Source organism: Grus americana, chromosome 19 (genome assembly GCF_028858705.1).
Source record: "Grus americana isolate bGruAme1 chromosome 19, bGruAme1.mat, whole genome shotgun sequence".
Taxonomy (NCBI): domain Eukaryota; kingdom Metazoa; phylum Chordata; class Aves; order Gruiformes; family Gruidae; genus Grus; species Grus americana.
Window position 1 is genome coordinate 9,102,471 of NC_072870.1, and position 20,601 is coordinate 9,123,071.

The following is a 20,601-nucleotide window of genomic DNA, read 5'->3' on the forward strand; positions in this document are numbered from 1 at the left end:
CGCCCCCTCATTTGCATCCTCGGCCTCACACGCCCAATCACACACGACGCTCTCACGTAGGCTCCGCCCCGAGCTGCGCAGCGACACCCGCCGGAGCCCAGCACCGTCACGGCGCCGCGCAGCGCGTCGTTCTGCGCACAGGGCCCGCGGGCAGCCTGCCGCCTCTGCTATAGAGCTGTCACACCTCTAGGAACAGCACACGCTGTTCGAGTTGATTTAAAACCGAAATAGAACTGCATCAAACACTGGGGTTCATTTACGAAATTCCTTGTTCCCATCTAGCTAAATGTTTAGGTGTCTAAAATACCAGTATCTAAACCATACCTGAAGCATTTTGTAATTGGAATTACAGTTAAAATCCCATTTAAAGAGCATATTCCTAAAGTAGCCTTTCAGATTTTTAGTTTTACAATACCTCAACCATTTCCTGATGAGCACCTTTCAATTAAAAGCTTAGTTTTCTTCTTGATTTACTTATTATGATACAACATTTTTTGATTCAATTAGTGCCACTTAGAAGAAAAGGCCAACTGTAGTTAATTTTGTAAATATATTTCACTCACACGACTGAACTGTACACTGAGCATGCTATTTTTTTACCACAAATATAAGCATAAAGGAAAAAGTAAAATGTTTCTGCTAGTACTTGCCTAAACTTAGCTTTTACCTTTTTTCAGAAGCTTCTTCACTTTCACATAGCTTCCTTGCCTGACATAGTCATGCAGCTGAGCTTCCAGGGAGTCACCTTTTATACTTCCAAGCTGGACTGGGCAGGGAATCGGGAGAGGGAGAGCATGAGCCATCTTCTTTCCTCAACAGAACTAGAAAAAGGCATGAAACCTAACGAAGCTGCAAAATGCCATAGCTCAAAGATTTCAAAAACCTCAATAGGTGACACAATGAATCATGGCTGCTTCCTCCAGAGAAATTTTGAGTTGCGGGTGACAGCAGCTCAGCCCTCTAGTCCCACTGGCTACCTCCCTCCGCCAAAAGCGTGCCCTGAGGAAAGGCCTGCCCACGAGACACACCGATGAGACGCTCTGTTAGAGGGCAAGGCCTGGCCAAGGGGGAACACAGTCCCAAGGAGGGAAAGGGCGAGGTGACAGCCAGGGGATCACTGAAACACCCCTCAGGCCTGCCAGGTGCGTAGGCCTTTCTTGACAGGATGAAGGCAGGACAAAGCCAGCACCATTCGGGGGTCAGGCTGCTCGGGCCCAGCAGCCCTTTGGCTGCTCCTGCCCCCTTCCCACGACTAATGCCCCCCCACTCCAGCCCCAGGCTGCGCACACCCCCTGTCACAGCCTGTCGCAGTCTGTCGCAGCCGCCTCATCGCCGACCTCCCGCACGGCCGCGCCACGCGCTCACGCTCCAGTGCGCATGCGTGGCCACCTCCTCCCCCTCCCGCCTCGCTCTGGCCCGAGTTTGGCGCGGGGCCTGTGAGGCGCGCGCCTGTGAGGGCGGTCGGGAGGGGCCGGGAGGGGCGGGGCCTGCGGCGGCCTAGCGCGGCCCGGCGGCGGCGCCATTGGCATGCAGCGGGACCTGGGCAGCCTCCCGCTGGCCCCCGCGCTGCGGGCCAGGCTCGTCGCCGCCGGCTTCCAGACGGTGCAGGAGCTGCTGGAGACCGGCCCCTGCGGGCTGAGTAAAGGTACTGGCGGGGGCGCGGCGCCCCTGCTGTCGGAGGGTCCGCGCCCGGCGGCCCTTGTCCCCGCGGGCCGCCTTCCCCGAAGCATCCCCCCCTCCTCGGGCAGGTCTGCCCCTCAGCCCTTCCCTCAGCCCTTCCCTTCTGCGAAACTTTCGTAGTAGCTTGTCAGCGAGGATGGGGGTTGAGCAGGGTTTCGCTGATTTAAACGGCTGATGTATGTTCTGCAGCTTGGGCGGAGGAAGGCCCTTGATCCACAGCGAGGGGGCAGCTCCCTTGAGAAACCTCACTGAGACCTCGGGTGGGTCCGGAGGAGTGGGCAAAGCGAACGTTTACTGGCTCAGGTGTGCCTAAGCAAAGAAATGTAAATAAACAACTCCCCACGGTACTGATAAAAGATCCTCCTTACACCGAGCGGTAGGTGTCAGTGGGATACAGGAGGATTCGGTCTCTCTCGTTCCTCTGCTTGCCCCAACTGTGTGTGCTTTAAACAAAGTAAGCTTCTATGAAGTCAAAAAGTTGCCTTTTTCAAGAAGCTAAAACAAGATTTTCACAGCCACTGTAAGTGTATCATGATTTTGATTATCAGTCGTTTTATTATCTATTATAATAATGGTAATAGTTTTGCCTCGAAGACCAAAGTGAAGTAGCCAGATCCTGACAGGTACGTGTGTATACAGACAGACGCACAGATATTTGCAGGTATCTCATCTCTGCTCTTAGGTCTGTGTTTCAAATCTGGAAATGGTGCGTAAGGTGCTGAGCCCTGGAGCACCCTGACAATTCAGAGCACGATCAGTAGGTGTCACTGTCACTTACGAGTCTGCAGCTGACTTCCTTTACGGGACCTTCTTTGCTTCAAATGAAATTAATGTGACAGCACATTCAGCGCAGAACAGGTGAATTGCTCTGCCAGATCTCATCCGTGTGTGTGAACAGCAGTTTTGTGGTTTGTTTTGTTTTTTTTTTTATTTGCAGTTACTGTCACCTGAATCTTGAACGTAGGGCATCACTGCTCTGAGTTCTTTTGAAAATTACATCATTAGTTCCAGAGTGCACATCGTTATACTAAAAGGATTAATATTTTTGTGTTACACTGCAGAACAATCAGGTTCTGTCAAACAAGTTGAATTATCTTTTCATAATTTAAATAAATCACTGTTTATAAAAATAAGGCAGTGTTTCATGATTTTGACTCTTCTAGAGATTGGAATCTCCAAAGAAGAGGCACTGGAAGCGTTGCAGGTTGTGAGGCAGGAATGCCACGGTGATGCAGCAAGGACTGCCGGGGGATCGGGTGCCACCAGAAAGTGCACAGCACTGGAACTTCTGGAAGAAGAGCAAGCCCAGGGCTTCATCATCACCTTTTGTTCAGCACTAGACAATATTCTGGGAGGTGGTGTGCAACTAACAAAAATTACTGAGATCTGTGGAGCACCTGGTGTTGGGAAAACACAGCTATGGTATTTTATTTTTAGATTACTTTTGTGCTACTGAGAATCACTTTGTTTAGTTTAACTGTGAAGAGAGTTCATTTTTCTTGTTGTCATGACTGCAATCTCTGATTCTTCTGCAGCATTATAAATATAATCACAATAATGGCTGTACTGCTTCCTGTTCCATGTATTCCTCGACAGAAACATCACTTCAGGAGTGAGTTGGGAGGGGAGAGCTTTGTGATATATAAATATATATATTTATGCCTTTTTTCTGTTTCCCATGGCAGTATGCAGTTGGCAGTAGACGTACAGATCCCAGAATGCTTCGGGGGTGTAGCTGGAGAAGCAGTGTTCATTGATACTGAAGGAAGTTTTATGGTGGACAGAGTAGTGGATATTGCAACTGCCTGTGTGCAGCATTGCCAGCTAATTGCTGAAGCTCATCAAGAAGAAGGTACTTTGCTAAGTCGTTTCTTTCTGCCTAGTAAACTAGGATCTGAGTGAAGTGAGTGTCTTGTAGGATACAGTTTTACAGTTTGAGGGTTTCAGCAGCAGTGCTGGCTTATGAGTTCTTGCTGCCAGCCTTTTATATCCACCTGTATGTATCATACCCTGAAATGCGTCAGTATGACCGTGGAGCCATGCTGCACACTGAGCTCATCTACTTTAAGAATAATTCTCTTTCTACATGACAATTTGTGGGGGTTTTTGCCTTTTTTTTTTTTTTTTAAACGGATCGCTTTAATGATTAAATGTACAGCAAAACCCAAACGCAACTCTGTCAGCAAAACTGAGGGATAATGTGCTGTGACTCAGGGACAGGAAGAGCAGCTGGCGAAAGAGAAGAAGAATGGCAGAATTTCTTAAAGCAATGTTGCTGCTGAAGCCCCATATTGTAAACCTGTAGCTGGAATTCAGCTCCTTCATGAGGTCAATATAGCTAGTTTGCATTTAATGAAGAGTTTCGTTCTATAAGTCATCAGCCTGTTAGGGATACTGACACAACTTTTATGTTACTCTTGGGGTATTTTATGAGGTAAACTTCTGTTTGAACAGAGGTAAAAGGACACTGTATTAAATGAGCCACTGCCTGTACATTAAACAATGGATGATTAATAGTCACTGTTATCCTCTGGTGGTGTTCTGGCTTGAAAATTACTTACTGGAAAAGTTACTCTTTCAGAAATAAATTTTTCATTTTTGGAGCACTCCCTTGGAGGCTCCGGTGTATCTGTGTGCAAATGCTGAGATAGCATCTGCTCATCACCTCCTTGACTTTCAAGCCAGATGGAAGGTATGTTTCCCACACTCTTTACCTTGACTGTTTCCGTTTCTGGGAGTTTTGCTGTTGCTATATGTGGAAGGCATAGTTCAGTAGAGTGATGAAAGTAGTAATGTGCTAGTACAGACTTCTGACTCATTTACTCATCTGTTTATTTGTTCTCAGATAATCTAAAAGCTTTGGAGACCTTCTCTCTTGAAAGTATCCTTTCTCACATATATTACTTCCGTTGCCGTGACTACACAGAGCTTCTTGCACAGGTCTACCTCCTCCCAGACTTTCTTTCAGAGCATTCAAAGGTAAGGGTTATTGCAGACTTACCAGAAGATATGACTCATCTTCACAGTAAAGATTTTCTGGTATAATGAGTAACACGAGTAACACCTTAGTACCTCATCAGCTCGGCAGTAATACATTGGCTGATGCCAGAGTACAAATGTAACGTACACTTGCTTGTTTGCTTTTTCATTCCCATCTCAATTACTCTTGAGAGTCATTTGCTTTTGCTACCACTGCTGCCATCATCCTGCATCTCCACTTTGAGGTGAGGATACTCAATCTGTGTTGCCACATGTTGTTACGTTTCTATGAGCACTGAGTTATGAATCATCACAAAACTGCTTTGCAAAAGAGTCTCTGAGCCAGGTAGCCATGATGCAGGGGGATCAGAAAGGCTTAGTGCCATTTTTTTTTTGTGCTAGAAGATCACTGAGGGCCAGAAGCATCCTGCACCATCTTAGCATCCAGAAAGTGACTCTTCTTCTTTCCAACACATCTTCTGTTGCTACAAGCAACCAGAGCCTGCAGCTTGACTCTCGGGTGGACTACAGCCAAACAGTTTCCTAGTACCTAGTGTCTTAGTGAAATGCTATTGTAAGGCAGATTTTCACCACCTCCCCTCCAGATTTCTAGATTCTGCACAGCAGATCACTCCCTAACAGGATTCAGGGAAGATGACTTGTGCCTCGTTCTAACAGAGCACAAATCAGTGTTGTTTAGTTAGATTGTCTTTTGCATATCATTTCCATTTTTGGAAACTGTTATGTTCTTGAAAGTGCAGATGGGAGTCTTACTTTTGCTTAGTGTAGTCTGGTATTTCCCTTTCTCTGCCAGGTACTAACGGTGCCCTGTTGTGTTTGCTCTTGTGGAAAGTACATGGCTTCATTAGCACAGTTACATTGGGCTGCAGTTCTCTGGTACCATCTGCGCTGATTATCTGTGCTTGGCCTGGAGCCTGAAATACTGAAGGTTGCAGGAGAACCGTAAGACCTTCTGGTGGTTCCTTGGACAGGCTATAAGTGACTTGACAGATTGCTCATTGCAGTCCAGCTCTCATTAAAATTAGTCTGATCCCCCTGTGCAGACCTGGAGCTGAGACTGAGACCACAGGAAACCTCCAGGTTTTAGGGGTTTTTTTTTGAGAGACGTAGTTGTAGAAAGTGTCATTTGGAAATATGAATCAGTTTGAGATCTTGTTAATAATATGAGAAAGACTATGTTAGAAAATATTCTTGTCCTAATAAACCGAATTCTTTAAGATCTAGTAGAGACCAACTGACATGGAGAAGGTATGTGTTACCAAGCTTTCTCTATATAGCCTACTTTTGAATGTTTTAAGTCTACTTGTTTGCTATTTTATAACAAGTGCAACTGGGAGAAAATAAACTAAATTGCATCCTACCTGGACATATTCATCTGATAGGCAAGTTATATAACTCTGTATATATTCCTTTCTAACATGAGTCATGTTTATACTGTTAAATTGATTGTTCTTAAAGTCAAAAAATTATGCATGAGAAGATGTACAGGCTCATAGAAAAGAATTTGCAGGAAGGAGGAAAAATGAGAAAACAATATCTTCTTTTAATTATAACTATTTAATCTTCTTTTTCAAATTAAGATTGTTTTTTTTTTTCAGTTGAAGCCCCAGGGCCATTTCAGAGAGCGATGTTTGCTGCAGGCTTGTATGTTCTAGTCACAAAGCTACTTCCCAGAAATGAGTAAAATCAATAATACAGAAAATCAGTTTTCTTGTGTTGTTTCCAATTTGTTATCTTGTGCATTAGTGCAGGAACTCATAGGTACCTAGGCTTTGAGTGACATCTGAACATGCAGACACTGTAAGACTATCCATCTCCCTTCTGTATTTCATACAAACTTGGGTCATCAAAACAGCTACAACAAATGAAGTTAGAATAAATCAAAATCCCAGACTAATGTTCGTATAGTGTTTTGAGGGTGATGAGCCAGCAGCAGTGTTGTGCTCTAGCTTCAGCTAATGATTGCTGCAAAAGAAATAATTCAGCAAAGCAAACGTCTTCAGGCAAGATAGATACTCAGATCCATTGCACAGTGTCTGGATACCTTTAAGCATCTGTTAAAATTCTAAGATAGATCACTGATACGAGCCTTAGAATCAGATGAGTTAACTGACTACAGACAGCATGTATTCTAATTTTGGTTTGGATTTAATTTTTGAGGGAGAAGGTGAACTAAATTAATATTCACAGAGAGTTGATTGAAGTACAATTCTGATGTTTAATGATTTCTTTTTTCTCCAGCTTCTCTTCTGCAAGGCTTTAAGTCCAGCTTTGTTATTTTGTATTCTGTACCAGGTGCTGCAGAGATAAGTCAGCTAGCTGTAAGTGAGCGAGCTCTGAAACTGGAAACAGTCAAAAGGGCAGCTCTGTGCTGAGTTAACTAATGGGAGAGCTTAATGCAGCGTTTTGTTTAAGCTAGTGCAGCTATGGTCTAAGCTAGTATCTATGCATAATGCGCTTAGTGAGTGTACCAGCGTGTTTGGAGTTTGAGGCTCTTTACCCTGCGCTCTTGTGGAGTGCTTATTTTCTCCAATATACATATAGAGAGAGACAATAGGCATTATACTGTCATGCACACCTGAGTATGAAATAAAAGATTGTCATCACCTTATATAAAACATTCCAATGCACTTAAAAAGAGGTCTTACTGCTTTCTGACATTGGTTGGTAGGATAGTAATGGTATTTTTTCCTTTTCTTCCACATTTAGGTCCGACTGGTGGTAGTTGATGGAATTGCATTTCCTTTTCGCCATGACTTTGAGGACCTGTCACTTCGAACAAGGCTTTTGAACGGTCTGGCGCAACAGCTGATCATCGTAGCAAATGATCATAAATCAGCGGTAAGTCCGGGGCAGGTTTAAATCACAGAAGATGCTACTTTGGAATAATTACATTACAAAGAATTAAGCAAATGTGATTAGTGATTGTCTGTAAATAGCTAAATAAAACTGCAAGAATGTCCTCTACATTTGTGTTTGCCAGTTTGATTAGTAAATATAGATGGATCGCACAGGCAAAACTGTTCAGGTGAAAAATTCCTAGACTTGCCAAAATAAGTCAAATTTGCATTAAAAGCATCCTGTGGATCTTAATTAAATGGTAGCATATCAGTTTGTCATGCTGTTTCACATCATCTTCTTTAATGATTTGGTTGGACAAAGAGTGCTCCTTTGGTGACTTTTACCTACAAAGCGCAGGCATTAAAATCCATCAGAATATTGAGCAGTTCCAACATAATTTACCACTCTTTGTTTAAAACTAAACTACTGTCTTAGCAGAAGAATTCTTCTTAGGCAGGAAAACCACTTTATCTGCTAGTTTGGATTGCTTTTCTGGCATCCATGGAAACCCATAGCTTGCTTCCTGGGCATTGTTTCTACGTCATTTACGCCAACATGGAGGCCAGCAAATCTGCAGCCACGTAGCCAGCAGATGGCACTCAGAAGCTACATCTGTTCCAGAAGTTGTTTTGGCAAGTCTTTTTACAGCACGGAAAAGAATTGTTCAGGAATTAGAGCTTGCACAGTCTCAAAATGGTGCTTGTCCCCGTAACTGTTTCCAGGTGACTTGCAACCTTGTCACCCACAACTCTCTGGCGCAATTGGCTTTTGTTCGTAACTGCTAAAAATAAGCCTCCCCTTGTGCTTCCTCTGATAGCTGCAGGAAGGGAAAGAGCACAGCTCTACGTTCCGCCTGGGTTCGGCGATTGGGCTTGCTGCTGAAAGTGTCCCCTCTCTCTTGCCCTGACATGAATTATGAAGCTTCTTCCTGCTGGTGTGGGCACCAAGGGAGATGAATGTTACACGACTCCTGGATTTGTACAGCCTCCAGTTTACTGAGTGCTTTCACTCATAAATTGGGTACCTGGTGACCTTGAACAGGAGCAGTTGTCATTGTACAGTCTTTTTTTCTTTGGTCAAGGGAAACATATAACTTATTTCTGTTGAACAAGTGAGCAGTTTAGGGCAAACACTTGCTAAACAAACACTTGCTAAAGAAGTGATCAATCACAGAGCTTCAGAAATTATTTAACTCAGAGTGGCCCTATTAGTTTTTGAGTTAGCTCCATGTAGCTTGCAAGCAGTCTAAATTCAGCTTGTGTGCCAGAGACGGCTTGTCAGGCAGCAAAGCTGGGCAGCCCGAATGCTCTAATATGGTAGGAAATAAGTTCCTTTAGTTTCTAAAGCCAAACTCAGGGGGTTGTGCTAGGATGCCCAGACCAGCCCTTCTCCAGCAGTGAGATGGGGAGCCTATTTGGGGCTGTTACCATCCATACATGATGAGTTACTTCTCTAAAATATGCAATATATGTCTTGGGGCTTTCAGCTATGTCAATGTTTTGGTGTGTGTCCCATGTCCTCAGTGGAATTGTTTGCTCTAGCACACTCTTCTAACTGTTCAAGCAAGAATCATATAAACATGTCAAACAATGAAAACCCCTAGGGTTTAAGATAGGTACAATTTTTTATTTTTCATTTTTAATGAACTTTGCAATTAACATTTCTGGCTCTTTTCTGTCTCACCCACCCCCACTTCTACCAGGGATCTAACCTAGACTGTCTGTGAACCTCCTACGAGTGATTCGTGCTGCGAAAACACTCCCCCGCTCTGTCTGTTCACTTTCATTCTGCTTTGTATTGTACCCACTTGCGCATTTTTAGACTACAAGGTGCAGAAATTCTGTTAATCACTAGGCTTATGCATGTTTTGAGCAGCACCACTGAGTTCATTTGTGCCACATTAACTGAAGTCTATCTCTTTATAGAGGGCTAGGACGAGTCATGTGCATCTAAATACAGATCCAGTCAGTGGTTAGTACAAATATGGTGGAATATACAAGTTGTGTAGAGTTTGCATCGCTCGGAAAGGGAGAAATTTAGGTTTCTTTAAAGTCTTGAATGAAAGAAATCTACCTTCCGTGCAAATTGAAAATACATTTTGCTGGGTTTTTTATTTTCTTTTGAGGAAAGATGAGGCACCTTTACAGTTTTTTCTTCTCATTAACATGAAAGTTTCATTACATACAGTAGGCAAGAGTTTTGCCTGAGTAACTTGATAAAATGCTTTTTCAAAAATCCCTCTCTTCCCTCCCACCAGTATGCTTCTTTTCTGGAGATTTTCTTGTTGTTTGCTTTTGTTTCTTTTAGGTAGTTCTGACAAACCAAATGACAACAAGGATTGGACAAAGACAGTCCACATTGGTACCTGCTTTAGGTAGGTGTTTAGCTTGTGAGCTGAAAACTGAGTTAATCTTCAAATATATTACTTCCTTTCTTTTGGCATCGTGTACAAAGACAATGAAATTGTTTGCTGAATTTCTGCACTGTAGCAGAATCCATGGTGAAACTATTAGATGCATCTGGAACTGCTAGCATTGTGGAATGCTACAGTGGTGCTTATCTATGTCAACATTGTAATTATAATTAGCAACTATCATTTTTTATTCTAAACACAAACATGGTATGCAGACTAGAATCTTGGTTAGATTTTTGAGAAGGAATTACAAATATTTTTAGAAGCCATGACACTTTCAGATTGCAGAAACTCACAGGTTGAAAGTGTTGCTGGATTATTATTTTTTTTCCTTTTTAAACCATAATTTTTAATACTAAACTTGATGTTATTATTGGTATTCCTTAAGATGACTGAATCACCCTTTATGGGGAAGCGCTAGGTACTAAGAACTCTCTGAGTAAGTAGGTTTTTAGACACGCAGCTAATGTATTGCAGCATTCCCCTGAGGACGATGTTAGGCTGTGGAGTTACCTCTATTCCAGCTGCAGCTGTGTCAGCTAAGGAGGCTGCTACCACTGCTGGAGGTCGCTGCCGCATCCTGTATGCTGGCTGAGCTGTTTATGTGATTGCCTCTCAATTGGTTTCTGCCAAAAGTGGGCTTAGGTAAGCTTGAGGTATTTAATAAGTAAACCGGTTATAAATCAGGTAACTTAGACTGAAATTGGCTGGTGAATGATCATACAAAAAAAGTAGGGATGGACCTGGGGGCAGTAAACCTCTAGCAGGAACGTGGTGATGAACAGGTTAAAGGACTGACAGAAGAACACAGATTAATGGTTGCACGCCTCAAACTATGCTGCAGTTTTCTAAATTCCCTGAGAATCATTCATTGCCTCTCAAAAACAGTTTAAATTGTTTATTTTGCTATTAGACTTGAACATGTTCCATTAATTATTTGCAAAGATGTTTCATATTTGGTGCATAGCTGGAACTCTCTACTTGTTGCTCTCTATAGTTATGATGTAGGGGGAAGTTCTATGTTGGATCCTCAACTGCAGCCTGCCCGTAGTGAGTTTAAGTGGTTTTTACAGCCTGCTCCATTTTGCCGTGTAATGATCAGACTATGTAGACTCTGCTGCTGCGGTCACCAAGGAAAATAGAACAGTTCTTCTGAAGTAGAGATTTTGAGAAATTAAGAAAAAGCTCAGTGTTTAAATCTTTATTTCAGATTGTAATTTTATATTATTTCATGATGCACTTAAAGGGCGCAAATTCGCTGTCCACAGCTTCAGTTTCTGTGACCTAAGTAATGATTCTCTTCTTTTGGAGGGGAGGGAGAAGAAGAGGATAGCACAAAGGCAAAGATGTTCTCAGTGTCTGTACAGGCATTGAACCATTTGACACAGATGTAAGATAAAACGAACAATACAGACCAGCTCCTTTGAGAACGTGAAGAATGTGGAATTTTGAGCTGTGCATGCAGATAAAGACTCAGCTTCCAGTATCTGACCCTTTTTGTCATTTTTGCCTCTTGCTCTCTGATGTATTATTTTTGGCAGCCTTTCTGGCTACAAACTCAATTAAAGCTAATAGATTCTGTCTTTTTTCAATAGCCAGTGTTGTTTGAGAGCTGTTGTGTTCATTGAGTCACAGGGACAGTAAAGAATGTAAAGACATTCAGAGTAGGTTATAATTCAAAGATATTGTGTGTTGTCTTTTACATATTTTCTTTTACAAACATTCAATTTGACATAACCTCATATTGACCATAAACTTATTGTGACTCTCACCAGAACATGCGTGTAACCACAGAGTGTTGTTAAACTGAGTAGTGTCTACTTTTGCAAAAATGAAACTTTGTACCAGTTGGTAAAATATTTAAGCTAAGAGATATTCCCCTCATCCTAAACAGCAATATCTCAGGTTGAGAATTTCAGAGTGGTACAAAGCTGTTTTCATTTTGATGTGAATTTATTCCATAGACTCTGTACAAGTATTGAGCTGGTGGATTAAAGGTGATTTTTATGACCCGTTCTGAAAGGATGCTATTTCAACAGTCTCATCAAAAAGGCTAAAGAACCTCCTAGTCCTCCATGGTTGGTTGTAGCCAGAGGAGCTATTGAGGGAGGGGTCGGCAGCAAAACCCCAAGTAAAATCGATCCTATTGCCTTCCCTAAATAGGCTTTTTCCCCATTGATCGGTAAGCCTTAGAAACAGCCTTTTCCAAGATTTCACAAGAGCATTAATCTCTAAACTCTTATTCAGCTTCCTAGCAGAAGGGAAGTTCTTAATTATGGAGGGGGAAAAAAAAAAAAAAGGCACAGATGTTGCAAGATATTAAGTCAAGAGCTTTATGAAGGGGACAGCTTTCTTTCCTACTAGTGATAGCTAAGCTGGGTGTTCCTAGACATTTCTACTGGATATATTTAGAAAGAAGGTCAAATATTAATCTACAGCCAGTTTAACTCAGAAATATCTCATTTTACAGTAGCATTTTTCTCTCATATTCGATACAGTTGGAAACATTCTGGTGTGGAATTTGTACCCACTGTAAAATGTGTTTTGATCTCTGACTCGGAACGGTATCCGATAGCCACAAGCTTTAATCTCAACTTAGATACAGTGGAGCAAGGTCTGGCAAGATGCCTAGAGGGTCTAGGTCGTCAGTACAGTTGAATAATTTTTTTTCTCCTCTGTGCTGTAATGAATAGCAGAGCACATGTGGCCTGTGGGGCTGATGACATGATGGAGACCAACAAGTGATTGAGAAGTTACAGGGCTGGGTACAGGTGAATAGGAGAGGCTTGCAGCACTTAACCAAAATGGCTGTTTTAAAATGCAGTCTGTCTTTGGACTGTCTCCTGGGATGAACAGAGGAAAACACCCAATAAAACTGGCTATAAATGGACTGAGCTTGTGGTCATGTGTGAACTGAAACAGTAGGACTGTTTCCCCTGAAATAGGATAACAATCCAAACTTCCTTCTCTCTTCCCCCCCCCCCGCCCCTTTCTTCTTTTGGTTGTGTTCTTTTGCATTTTGCTGTCAGAAGCAGAAGACTGCTTCAGGGGCCCTTAATACTTTAATAATCATTGACTTTCTCCCAAAGCTTGTATCCCAGAGGGAGTGATGTTTGCTCATAATTATGCCTGAGAGACAGAATATTGCAATTTTGAAGTAGAATTTAGACATACTGACTAGACTTCTTTAGTAGTAATTAGAAAAATCTTTTCTTCATGCTACCTCTGTTTTCAAGATTTGTCTAGTACCTGTCCTTTATTAGGTATATATAAAACCTTTCTACAGATATGGAATCATTGCATCAGACTTTCACACTGTGAGTACAGAGGTTATTCCTTGTCTCAGTATATTTGATAAACTATTTGTGAAATCTTTGCACATATGGAAAAGATGTGATTCATTACTGCAAGAAAGGTATATATGTTTTAATCATGGGGTTTTTTTCGAAGACTGGTCTAATATCAGTTTAGTTTACTGATGCTGCTGCTGTTGTAGGAGATGAATAAAATGGCTTGTAATTTTGTGTCACCCAGGAGAAAGCTGGGGACATGCTGCTACTGTCCGTTTAATCTTTCACTGGGACAACAGTCAGAGGTAAGTGAAGTACCAGTAAGGTACATCATAATGCAAGTGTGACATTTGAGACTCCGTTTCAGTGACCAGGCAGGGATTTGAATTTGACTTCTTGATCTGCCATGTCCCAGGCTACTGAGGCTCAAGAAGAGCTTTCTAGCTCAGCCTAAGACAGCGTGGGCCGCCCTGTCGTGCTTCTCCTTTTCACCATGGTCAGCTTGCTGCAGTTCTGTACTTTCTTTCTGACAAGATGCCCTGTCTCATCAAAATATAATATCCTAATGGCAGTTGCTCAGACACAAGAATTTAGGATCTGGTGGCAAAGCAGAAACTTTTTTTTTTACTACCTGCATTTTGTAAGCAGGGAGTAGAATTTCCTTGTTTCAGTCTTTTAGACCCCAGTCAGTACAAAGCCAAAGATGCCAAAGAAGGCTTTCCACCTAGATAGTGATTCTGAGGAAGACAGATTGACCCCTGAGCCTCGGTGGCATCCATTGGACCTTTCTCCTTTTGAATGCAGCAGGATGGTTCTGCAAAACTGGACAGCTATGCAGATAGCAAGTTACAACAACTTGCAGAGTGGTAGAAAGAGAGCTGCATTTACTGCCAATGCAGAGCTGACTGATGGAAGATGATTTTAGAAGCCCAAAGGAATGAAGATGACCCTTCTAAAAACAGTATCAAGTTATGTCTGTTGCAATGAGATCTTTTCTGTTTCCTTGTTCTTTTTTCCCCTCTTCACTATATTGCAAGCTCACTTCTCTTTCCTGGTCAGTTAAATTTGTCTTGCATATAGTATCACGATGCAGCAACTTGAGAGTAAGAAGCCTTTCTTCAATTCCCTAATCTTCCGCAAAGAGCAAATAAAAATGCTACTGGAATGTTGTTGTGCATAGTTTTGCTTGTTAAACTTGAAAGAGAAATGCAGTGACACTTTCTTGCGGAGTTTTGTTTTTTAAATTCTAAGATTGAAGGCAATGCAGAATGATTACAGCAGGCTGTTTAATTTGGAATTAAATTAACATCACTGATTAGTTAACAGTCTTTATAAGAGAGAAGTTGCATCAACATAATGATTGCAGAGTGAACAAAAGTTAATTTTATATATCAAAAGTAAAGAGCTTTTTTCTTCTGCAACACAGCTAGGAAGGTTGTAGATGCAGGTTCCAGAAAGCAAGCCAAAGACAGGCAAACATGTTTTATTTGCTGTTCTAAATATGCAGCTAGTATGGAGCAAGGCCTGCAGAAGCATAACAATTCTGATTGCAACTGCCTATCTATAAAAAGCAGAAATCACTAGATTCTCTTGCATTATTTTTTTTACATGAACTGCCTACATACCTACACCTGATGATCCATCATGGGTTTGTTGTTCTTGTTTTTATATTAGGTTATTAAGACACAAAGATGACCATTTGAGAATCCAGTTGCCTTTTTTTTTAAAAAAAAAAAAAATAGTTGTGCTTTGGCCAGATATGATACCTGTCTCTTTCCTTCTATCTACTACTGAAAATATCAGAGCTTAATTATAAGGGTTCTCATTGCTGTGAGGAAAGATCCTGTTGAGTCAGGGGCACGCAGCAGAGCTCCAGCTGAGCGCTTGTAAAGGCATAGCTTCTGCAGCTTCAGATTTAGGCTATTTTGTAAAGTATAACCCACCACTTAAATGTTCTGAGGAATTCCCTGTGTAGCTAATATGAAGTGGCAGTGTTCCTCAGGCTGTAATTATGTGCTGTCTAATAGAATGGCACCTCAGGGAGGAAAAAAACCCCCAAAATAATTAACAGGATCTTTGGCAGGGTGTCTTGATACAGAGAGCAGAACACTTTCTATATTGGCTTTACGTAAGTGAAGTTTTGGGGAGGTGGGCATGGGTGCAGACTAGCAGCGCTGGGACTGGTTGGAAAATCCCTTGCTTTTGAGCTGCTTTGCAATCTTCTATCTATATTATGCAAGCATCTATTGGGCTAGGTGCTGTATAAGCACAAATCAAGATGCATTGCTTAGAGTCTAAATGCACAAAGTCAGGGAAGTGTTAGAGGAGAAATACAAGGGAAACGATCTTCTCAAGGTTATGCTGTATGTCAGTGGCAAGGTCAGGCTTAGAAATAGAACATCTTATTCTCATTCTCCATCCACTAGGTTATATTGACAGGCTTGTGAAACCTCTAGAAAAAACCTCCCTAGAAGTATTTGAATTCTTGAGTGTATCTCCCAACTTCGGGAGGTCAATGAACAAACAATTGCTTAATGGAGTAGGAAGGAGTTGTGTTCAAAATCCTTTTTGTTTGCATTTTAAGAAAGTGGCATTTGGAATGAATTCATAATGAGTATTGTTCCAAAAATGTGATCAAATACTGTGATGAAACAAGGCTAATTAGTCATTCACTCTTTTTAGTAGGTCTACATTGTATTTGAGCTGACAGGTCATATAAGGATGGGAATTCAGCATCCACAGTTTAAATGACTTATATGAAAATAAGAATACATAAGAATTCCACCGGTCACCTACCCCACGATTGTGGGAAAACTTGGGTCTGGTTATTTGGTTACTTGGAATTTTTATTATTGTATTCACTAATGATAATTATCTATTTTTGTTTAACCAGGTTGGCAACGTTGTACAAATCACCGAGTCAGAAGGAGTCAACCATACCATATCAAATTACAGTTAGTATTCCTTTGGGGATGGAGATAGAGATGGGAGTAAATTGTTAGCTGTAAAGGAATTTTCAGACACATAGACAAATCTGAGAATGATGTTTGCTTTCTTATTGTTGCCTTTCAGTTGCCTTCTGAAGGTAACCGGTAATACTGGGATGTCTCCAGGTTTATCAATATTTTTCACCTTTTCTTTTTAGAAAAATGATCCAGCATGTTAGTCCTCTTAGAGTTAAAACATTTGGATTTCCAGATCAAATTTACAGTCAGCCTGTCCCCATCTGTTCTTGCGCTAGCACTGCTTATTTTATCTGCCCTTGATGTTAACTTTTGGCCCAAGTGCAATTACAGAGAACAATCATGCACTCTCTGAGCCTTCATTTTGGGACACTTCAGCAAGCCAAGCTGTTTTCTCCCTTGTCAGGTAGGCTGTTGTTTCCCTAGTGGCTCTTCTCTGCACCTGTTCCAGTTGAGCTTATCTTTTTAGGACAAGGGTGACCAGAATCATACATGGTATTTCAGAGGTCTCTCCAGCGCTTTGTGCCATACATATTTCCACATCTCTGCTTTAAGTGCATTGCCTGATATAACCTCGGTTGTATTTATCTCTTTCATAGCTCCATCGAACTGGTGACCCTGTGACCAGCCAATATATACAGATTTATCTCTTCTGTCACTATCATATGAGGAGCTTCCAGCTTATGGCTGGCGTCCTTATTCAAAATAATCCTGTGATTATTTTGTGGAGTGCTTAGATACATATTAATGAGAATACACACCATCTAAGCTGTATTTAGGTTTAAAAAAACCCCACCACTCAACTCTTATATCTTCAAATGTCAGATACATAGGTACATGCCATAACTATTTGCTATGTGTCCTCATGGAAACACGTTGCCATAGCATTTCCTGCAGATTTTAATGCTGCCATAAGATGAGATCTTCAAACTATTGAACAGAAATCAGATTTTCTTTCACTCCTGAATGTATTCACTTGGACAGAAGAAATACTGCAAATATGCGTATTCTTAGTTCTGTAAAGACTGGAAGGGTAAGTGGGACTACTTGCCAAGGTTGTTTGGATCATGTGATAGGAGTGTGCAGCCCTTTCTCTCCAGCTGACAGACAGATGGATTTTATCTTCAACAGTTTAATTGCCTTTTCCTTTCAGTTTTACATGCATTATAAAACAGCTATGCTCTCTTCTTCTGTGTGAATGCACACAATCTTGAAATATGGTTGAGAGTGTATCCTAATCAAAGATTACTTAAAACTTAAGATTATCCCTGTGTTTTTTCCCTTAATCCTGTTGAGCTCCTTCAGCAGATGGTTTCTGTAAATAAAAAATGTCTTATCCCTGTTTCTTTCATGAAATTCAGGTCTGATGGTAACGGTCTGTTGTTACAGGTTCTCATTCCCATCTCAGTAGTTGAACTGGAAGATGTAAATACATGTTCAATGCTTCCAAATCTGATCTAGCACATTTATGTATAACCAGCATACAAAAAAATATTTTAAAAAAATCTAAATTCCTCAAGCCTAGATCCTCAAAGATGTTTAGGCTTAGGTAAGTTAGATGATTTGGTACCCTTGACAAACTGGCTGTTGAGTGCCTGTAAGCCGATGGAGAAGTGTGTAACTGAGCTCTAGTTCTTTCTCAGCTGCGTCCTTTCCAGCATACTGGCATGTCTGTCACCACTCTGAGCAAGTGTGGAAGCTGTGGAACACCTATCAAATGAAATAGAGTTTCTTTCACAGGCTGATAAGGATTCATTCTTAAATGCAGAGTATAGAAATGTAGATTAATGCACAAGGGAGTAAGTCGATCATCTGATTCACCTGAACTTCCCAGGTAATGTGACCTGATTGTTTCATCGTGAAAGATAGAGAGCCGGGACCTATATTCTGGGTAGGAAGTGTCAGTACTTCCCTGAACTGTGGAGGGTCTGCCAGACTAGCAATGAAAATACTGCTCAAGTAATAAAGCCATCTACTCTTGTGAATCTTGATGCAGTCTGTAGATGCCAGAACACATTAAAGAACAATTAAAAATGACTGTAGACTGTCTGAGCTTTGTAGGTCCTTGGTTCCATTAGCCATGTTCTCTCCTTCTGAAAACCACTAACAAGCTTTACGAATACACAGAAAATCCTTGTATTTTCAAGGCACTATGCCCAGAAGGTACATGCCTTTAGCTGAATGCAAAACATCCATACTAAGCAGCGTACTTTATCATGTTCTGGCCTTTATAACCATTGGAATGCTTTTGCTGGGAGTCTAGCATGCTGGATTAAGTGGATTCTTGGCTACAGATCCACCTTTGTGCCTAAGGGAAATGGCAGAGATTAGATGCAAGCAGCAGTGAAACACTAAACTTGAAGATTCCCCATTACGCTATTTAGAATAACACTTGAGTTGCTTATAATAGCCGAGGGACTGCACAAATTCTGCCCTTGTGGCACCTCTTGCTGTTTGTTCCTTTGAAAACATAGCAGGCTGTGTGAGGTGAGGTGTTCAGAAATAGAAATACAGAGATGGGAGAGTTAAGCAAAACATTTTGATTGGGTTTTGTTTTGGATTGATCTTGGTGTGGGACATGCCGGCATTTTAGAAAAGTCACATGTCTGATAGTAATTCTGCCTGCTTTTTCACACTGCACCAACCTAAAATGTCAGCTTTCCTGAAATGCTCTTATCCCCACATTGTCTCTACCCGAGTGTTTAGGATCTCCAAAGCAATTTCTTCTGATTAACCCCTTTTCCTTGCTAAGTTTGCACTGCAGTGAGAGTCTTCGTTGAGCTGTCAGCAGTGCTTACTGCACAGCATTTGGAGATGGGAAGACAGTTGCAGGCTTTGCATAACATCTCAGTATCTCCATCTGCATTTCTGACATGTTTAACTAACTGATTTTCCAGATCTTTCATATTTTAAAATCTTTCAAAAGTCATTAAATTGTGAGCTAAGGTAACAGAAGATACGAATGGTACTAGGCCAGATAGATCACTTTAAGCTCTCTCCTGAGTAGCAGCATCTAGTTTTCACATCTACATAGTTCTGGGCTGTTAAAGGGTCTCATCCCATTGTGTCCCATAAATTACTGTGCTGGAACAGTGTTTGCAGTCTAGAGACTGATTCAGATATGCTGTTCTCTTACAATGTCTCATTGATGGTTTCAGTTCATTAAGTAGATAGATGAAACAAAAATATCCTAGGTTTTAGAAATTCACGGTTTTGTTTCTGAAAAAGACTGAGGCAATTAATTCAGTCATCTCCTTGCTTCTGTGGGAGCTTGAATAAGGGCTGAAGGATTTGGCTTTTAATTTATTTAAATAGGCAAGATAAGTTAATTTACAGAGAAGCAGTGCTTCATAGCCATAGGGGTTATTAGTGGTAAAATGAAAATGATAGCCTGGTTGGTGAAAATAAAATATCTTTAAAAAATAAAATGAGGAGACACATTTATTAGTTGGCATGTGTGTTGAGAAGCTTGCCGTTCTGAGCTTAGCCTGGTCTATAAATGTTCTGTAGCTGTTCATCTAAAATAAATGACAGCATCATACCTTATTCTGACCTTCTGGGAACTAGTTACTCATGCTTATGTCCGTAGAAGTGTTATCACATGATTTTGCTTATATCTTCCAGTCTCATGGCTTCCGAGATGTGCAGCCTCCAGCTGTCACTCAAAATGCAGAAGGTACTGAAATGAACCCTCGCAAACGGCCACGGAGAGAAGAGGAAAAGTAACAGCAATTCCAAAGTTGAATGTTGAAAAGATGTGTGCTACGTGAGAGGAGTTGCATAGTGAACATGCAACAAAACCTGAGAGACTCTAACTTAAATTCCTGCTCTGGACATTATTTTAACATTAAGACTGCAATATGCAAATTTGTCGCAGAAAATTCCTTTGTGTATGGCATAATTTTACTTTTATAATAAAAATCTATGTTTTCTACAACAAGAGACTTCAGCTTTTTTGGGAGAGATGGAGAATACAACTACTGTCTTTGGGTAAAAAAACAATTAAATGCGAGCATCTAATGCAGTCCACTTAATGACACAAGTCTTGATCACTCATCTGGTTTTGTATGTATCTGAATTTTAACAAGGTTTCATGCAGGAATCTGCTCACATGCTTCAGACCAGGGCAGAACGCAATGGAGTTGCTGATGGATGCTTTAAGATAAATATATGCCTAAATGCTCTGCCAAATTGGGGCATTAGCCCTTACCTGCTGCAAAGTCCTTCATCAAGGACAATCAAAGCATTGTTTTGAACTTCTCATTTATCTTGTAGTGGTAACAATAGAGATGAAAGACTAGCTGTGAAGGACAGAAGATTTAATCCAGCATGGTAATTTTATGTTCCTATCTTAGTAAGAAAGAATATTTTACTGTCACTCGGGCTTGAACCAAACTGCTGCACAGCCCTTAGC

The 20,601-nt window shown here is 41.2% G+C and overlaps 2 protein-coding genes across 15 annotated transcripts in view; one reads left to right on the forward strand and one right to left on the reverse strand.

Moving 5' to 3' along the window:
- TEX14 (testis expressed 14, intercellular bridge forming factor) overlaps positions 1-1,321 on the reverse strand; it is a 33,612-nt gene extending 32,291 nt beyond the window's left edge. For all 7 annotated transcript variants that reach the window (XR_008579877.1, XR_008579876.1, XR_008579878.1 and 4 more), the window contains exons 1-2: positions 1,290-1,321; positions 668-821 (exon numbers count right to left, since the gene is read on the reverse strand). Coding sequence is in view for 2 of the 7 variants with exons in the window: in XM_054847677.1 (XP_054703652.1) it covers positions 668-803 (136 nt within the window). In the remaining 5 variants the exon portion in view is untranslated. The remainder of the gene's footprint in view (positions 1-667; positions 822-1,289) is intronic.
- Positions 1,322-1,486: 165 nt separating this feature from the next.
- RAD51C (RAD51 paralog C) lies at positions 1,487-20,124 on the forward strand. 8 transcript variants are annotated; one of them, XM_054847686.1, is made up of 9 exons: positions 1,487-1,645; positions 2,844-3,102; positions 3,366-3,532; positions 4,526-4,659; positions 7,390-7,521; positions 9,829-9,895; positions 13,469-13,529; positions 16,118-16,178; positions 19,812-20,124. In XM_054847686.1, exons 1-9 carry the CDS (start codon positions 1,528-1,530, stop codon positions 19,911-19,913), a joined length of 1,101 nt encoding a protein of 366 aa, XP_054703661.1. In that variant the 5' UTR covers positions 1,487-1,527; the 3' UTR covers positions 19,914-20,124. The 8 variants fall into 8 exon arrangements, with proteins under 8 accessions (XP_054703661.1, XP_054703663.1, XP_054703664.1 ...); XM_054847688.1 differs by lacking the exon at positions 16,118-16,178; XM_054847689.1 differs by lacking the exon at positions 13,469-13,529.
- The last annotated feature ends 477 nt before the right edge of the window (positions 20,125-20,601 follow it).

Excerpts from the sequence above, each read along its gene's own strand:
- RAD51C (XM_054847686.1), top strand. The coding sequence starts at position 1,528 with ATGCAGCGGGACCTGGGCAGCCTCCCGCTGGCCCCCGCGCTGCGGGCC. Across the intron at positions 4,660-7,389 it reads TTCTTTCAGAGCATTCAAAG|GTCCGACTGGTGGTAGTTGA; the intron begins GTAAGGGTTATT and ends TTCCACATTTAG. Across the intron at positions 9,896-13,468 it reads CACATTGGTACCTGCTTTAG|GAGAAAGCTGGGGACATGCT; the intron begins GTAGGTGTTTAG and ends TGTGTCACCCAG.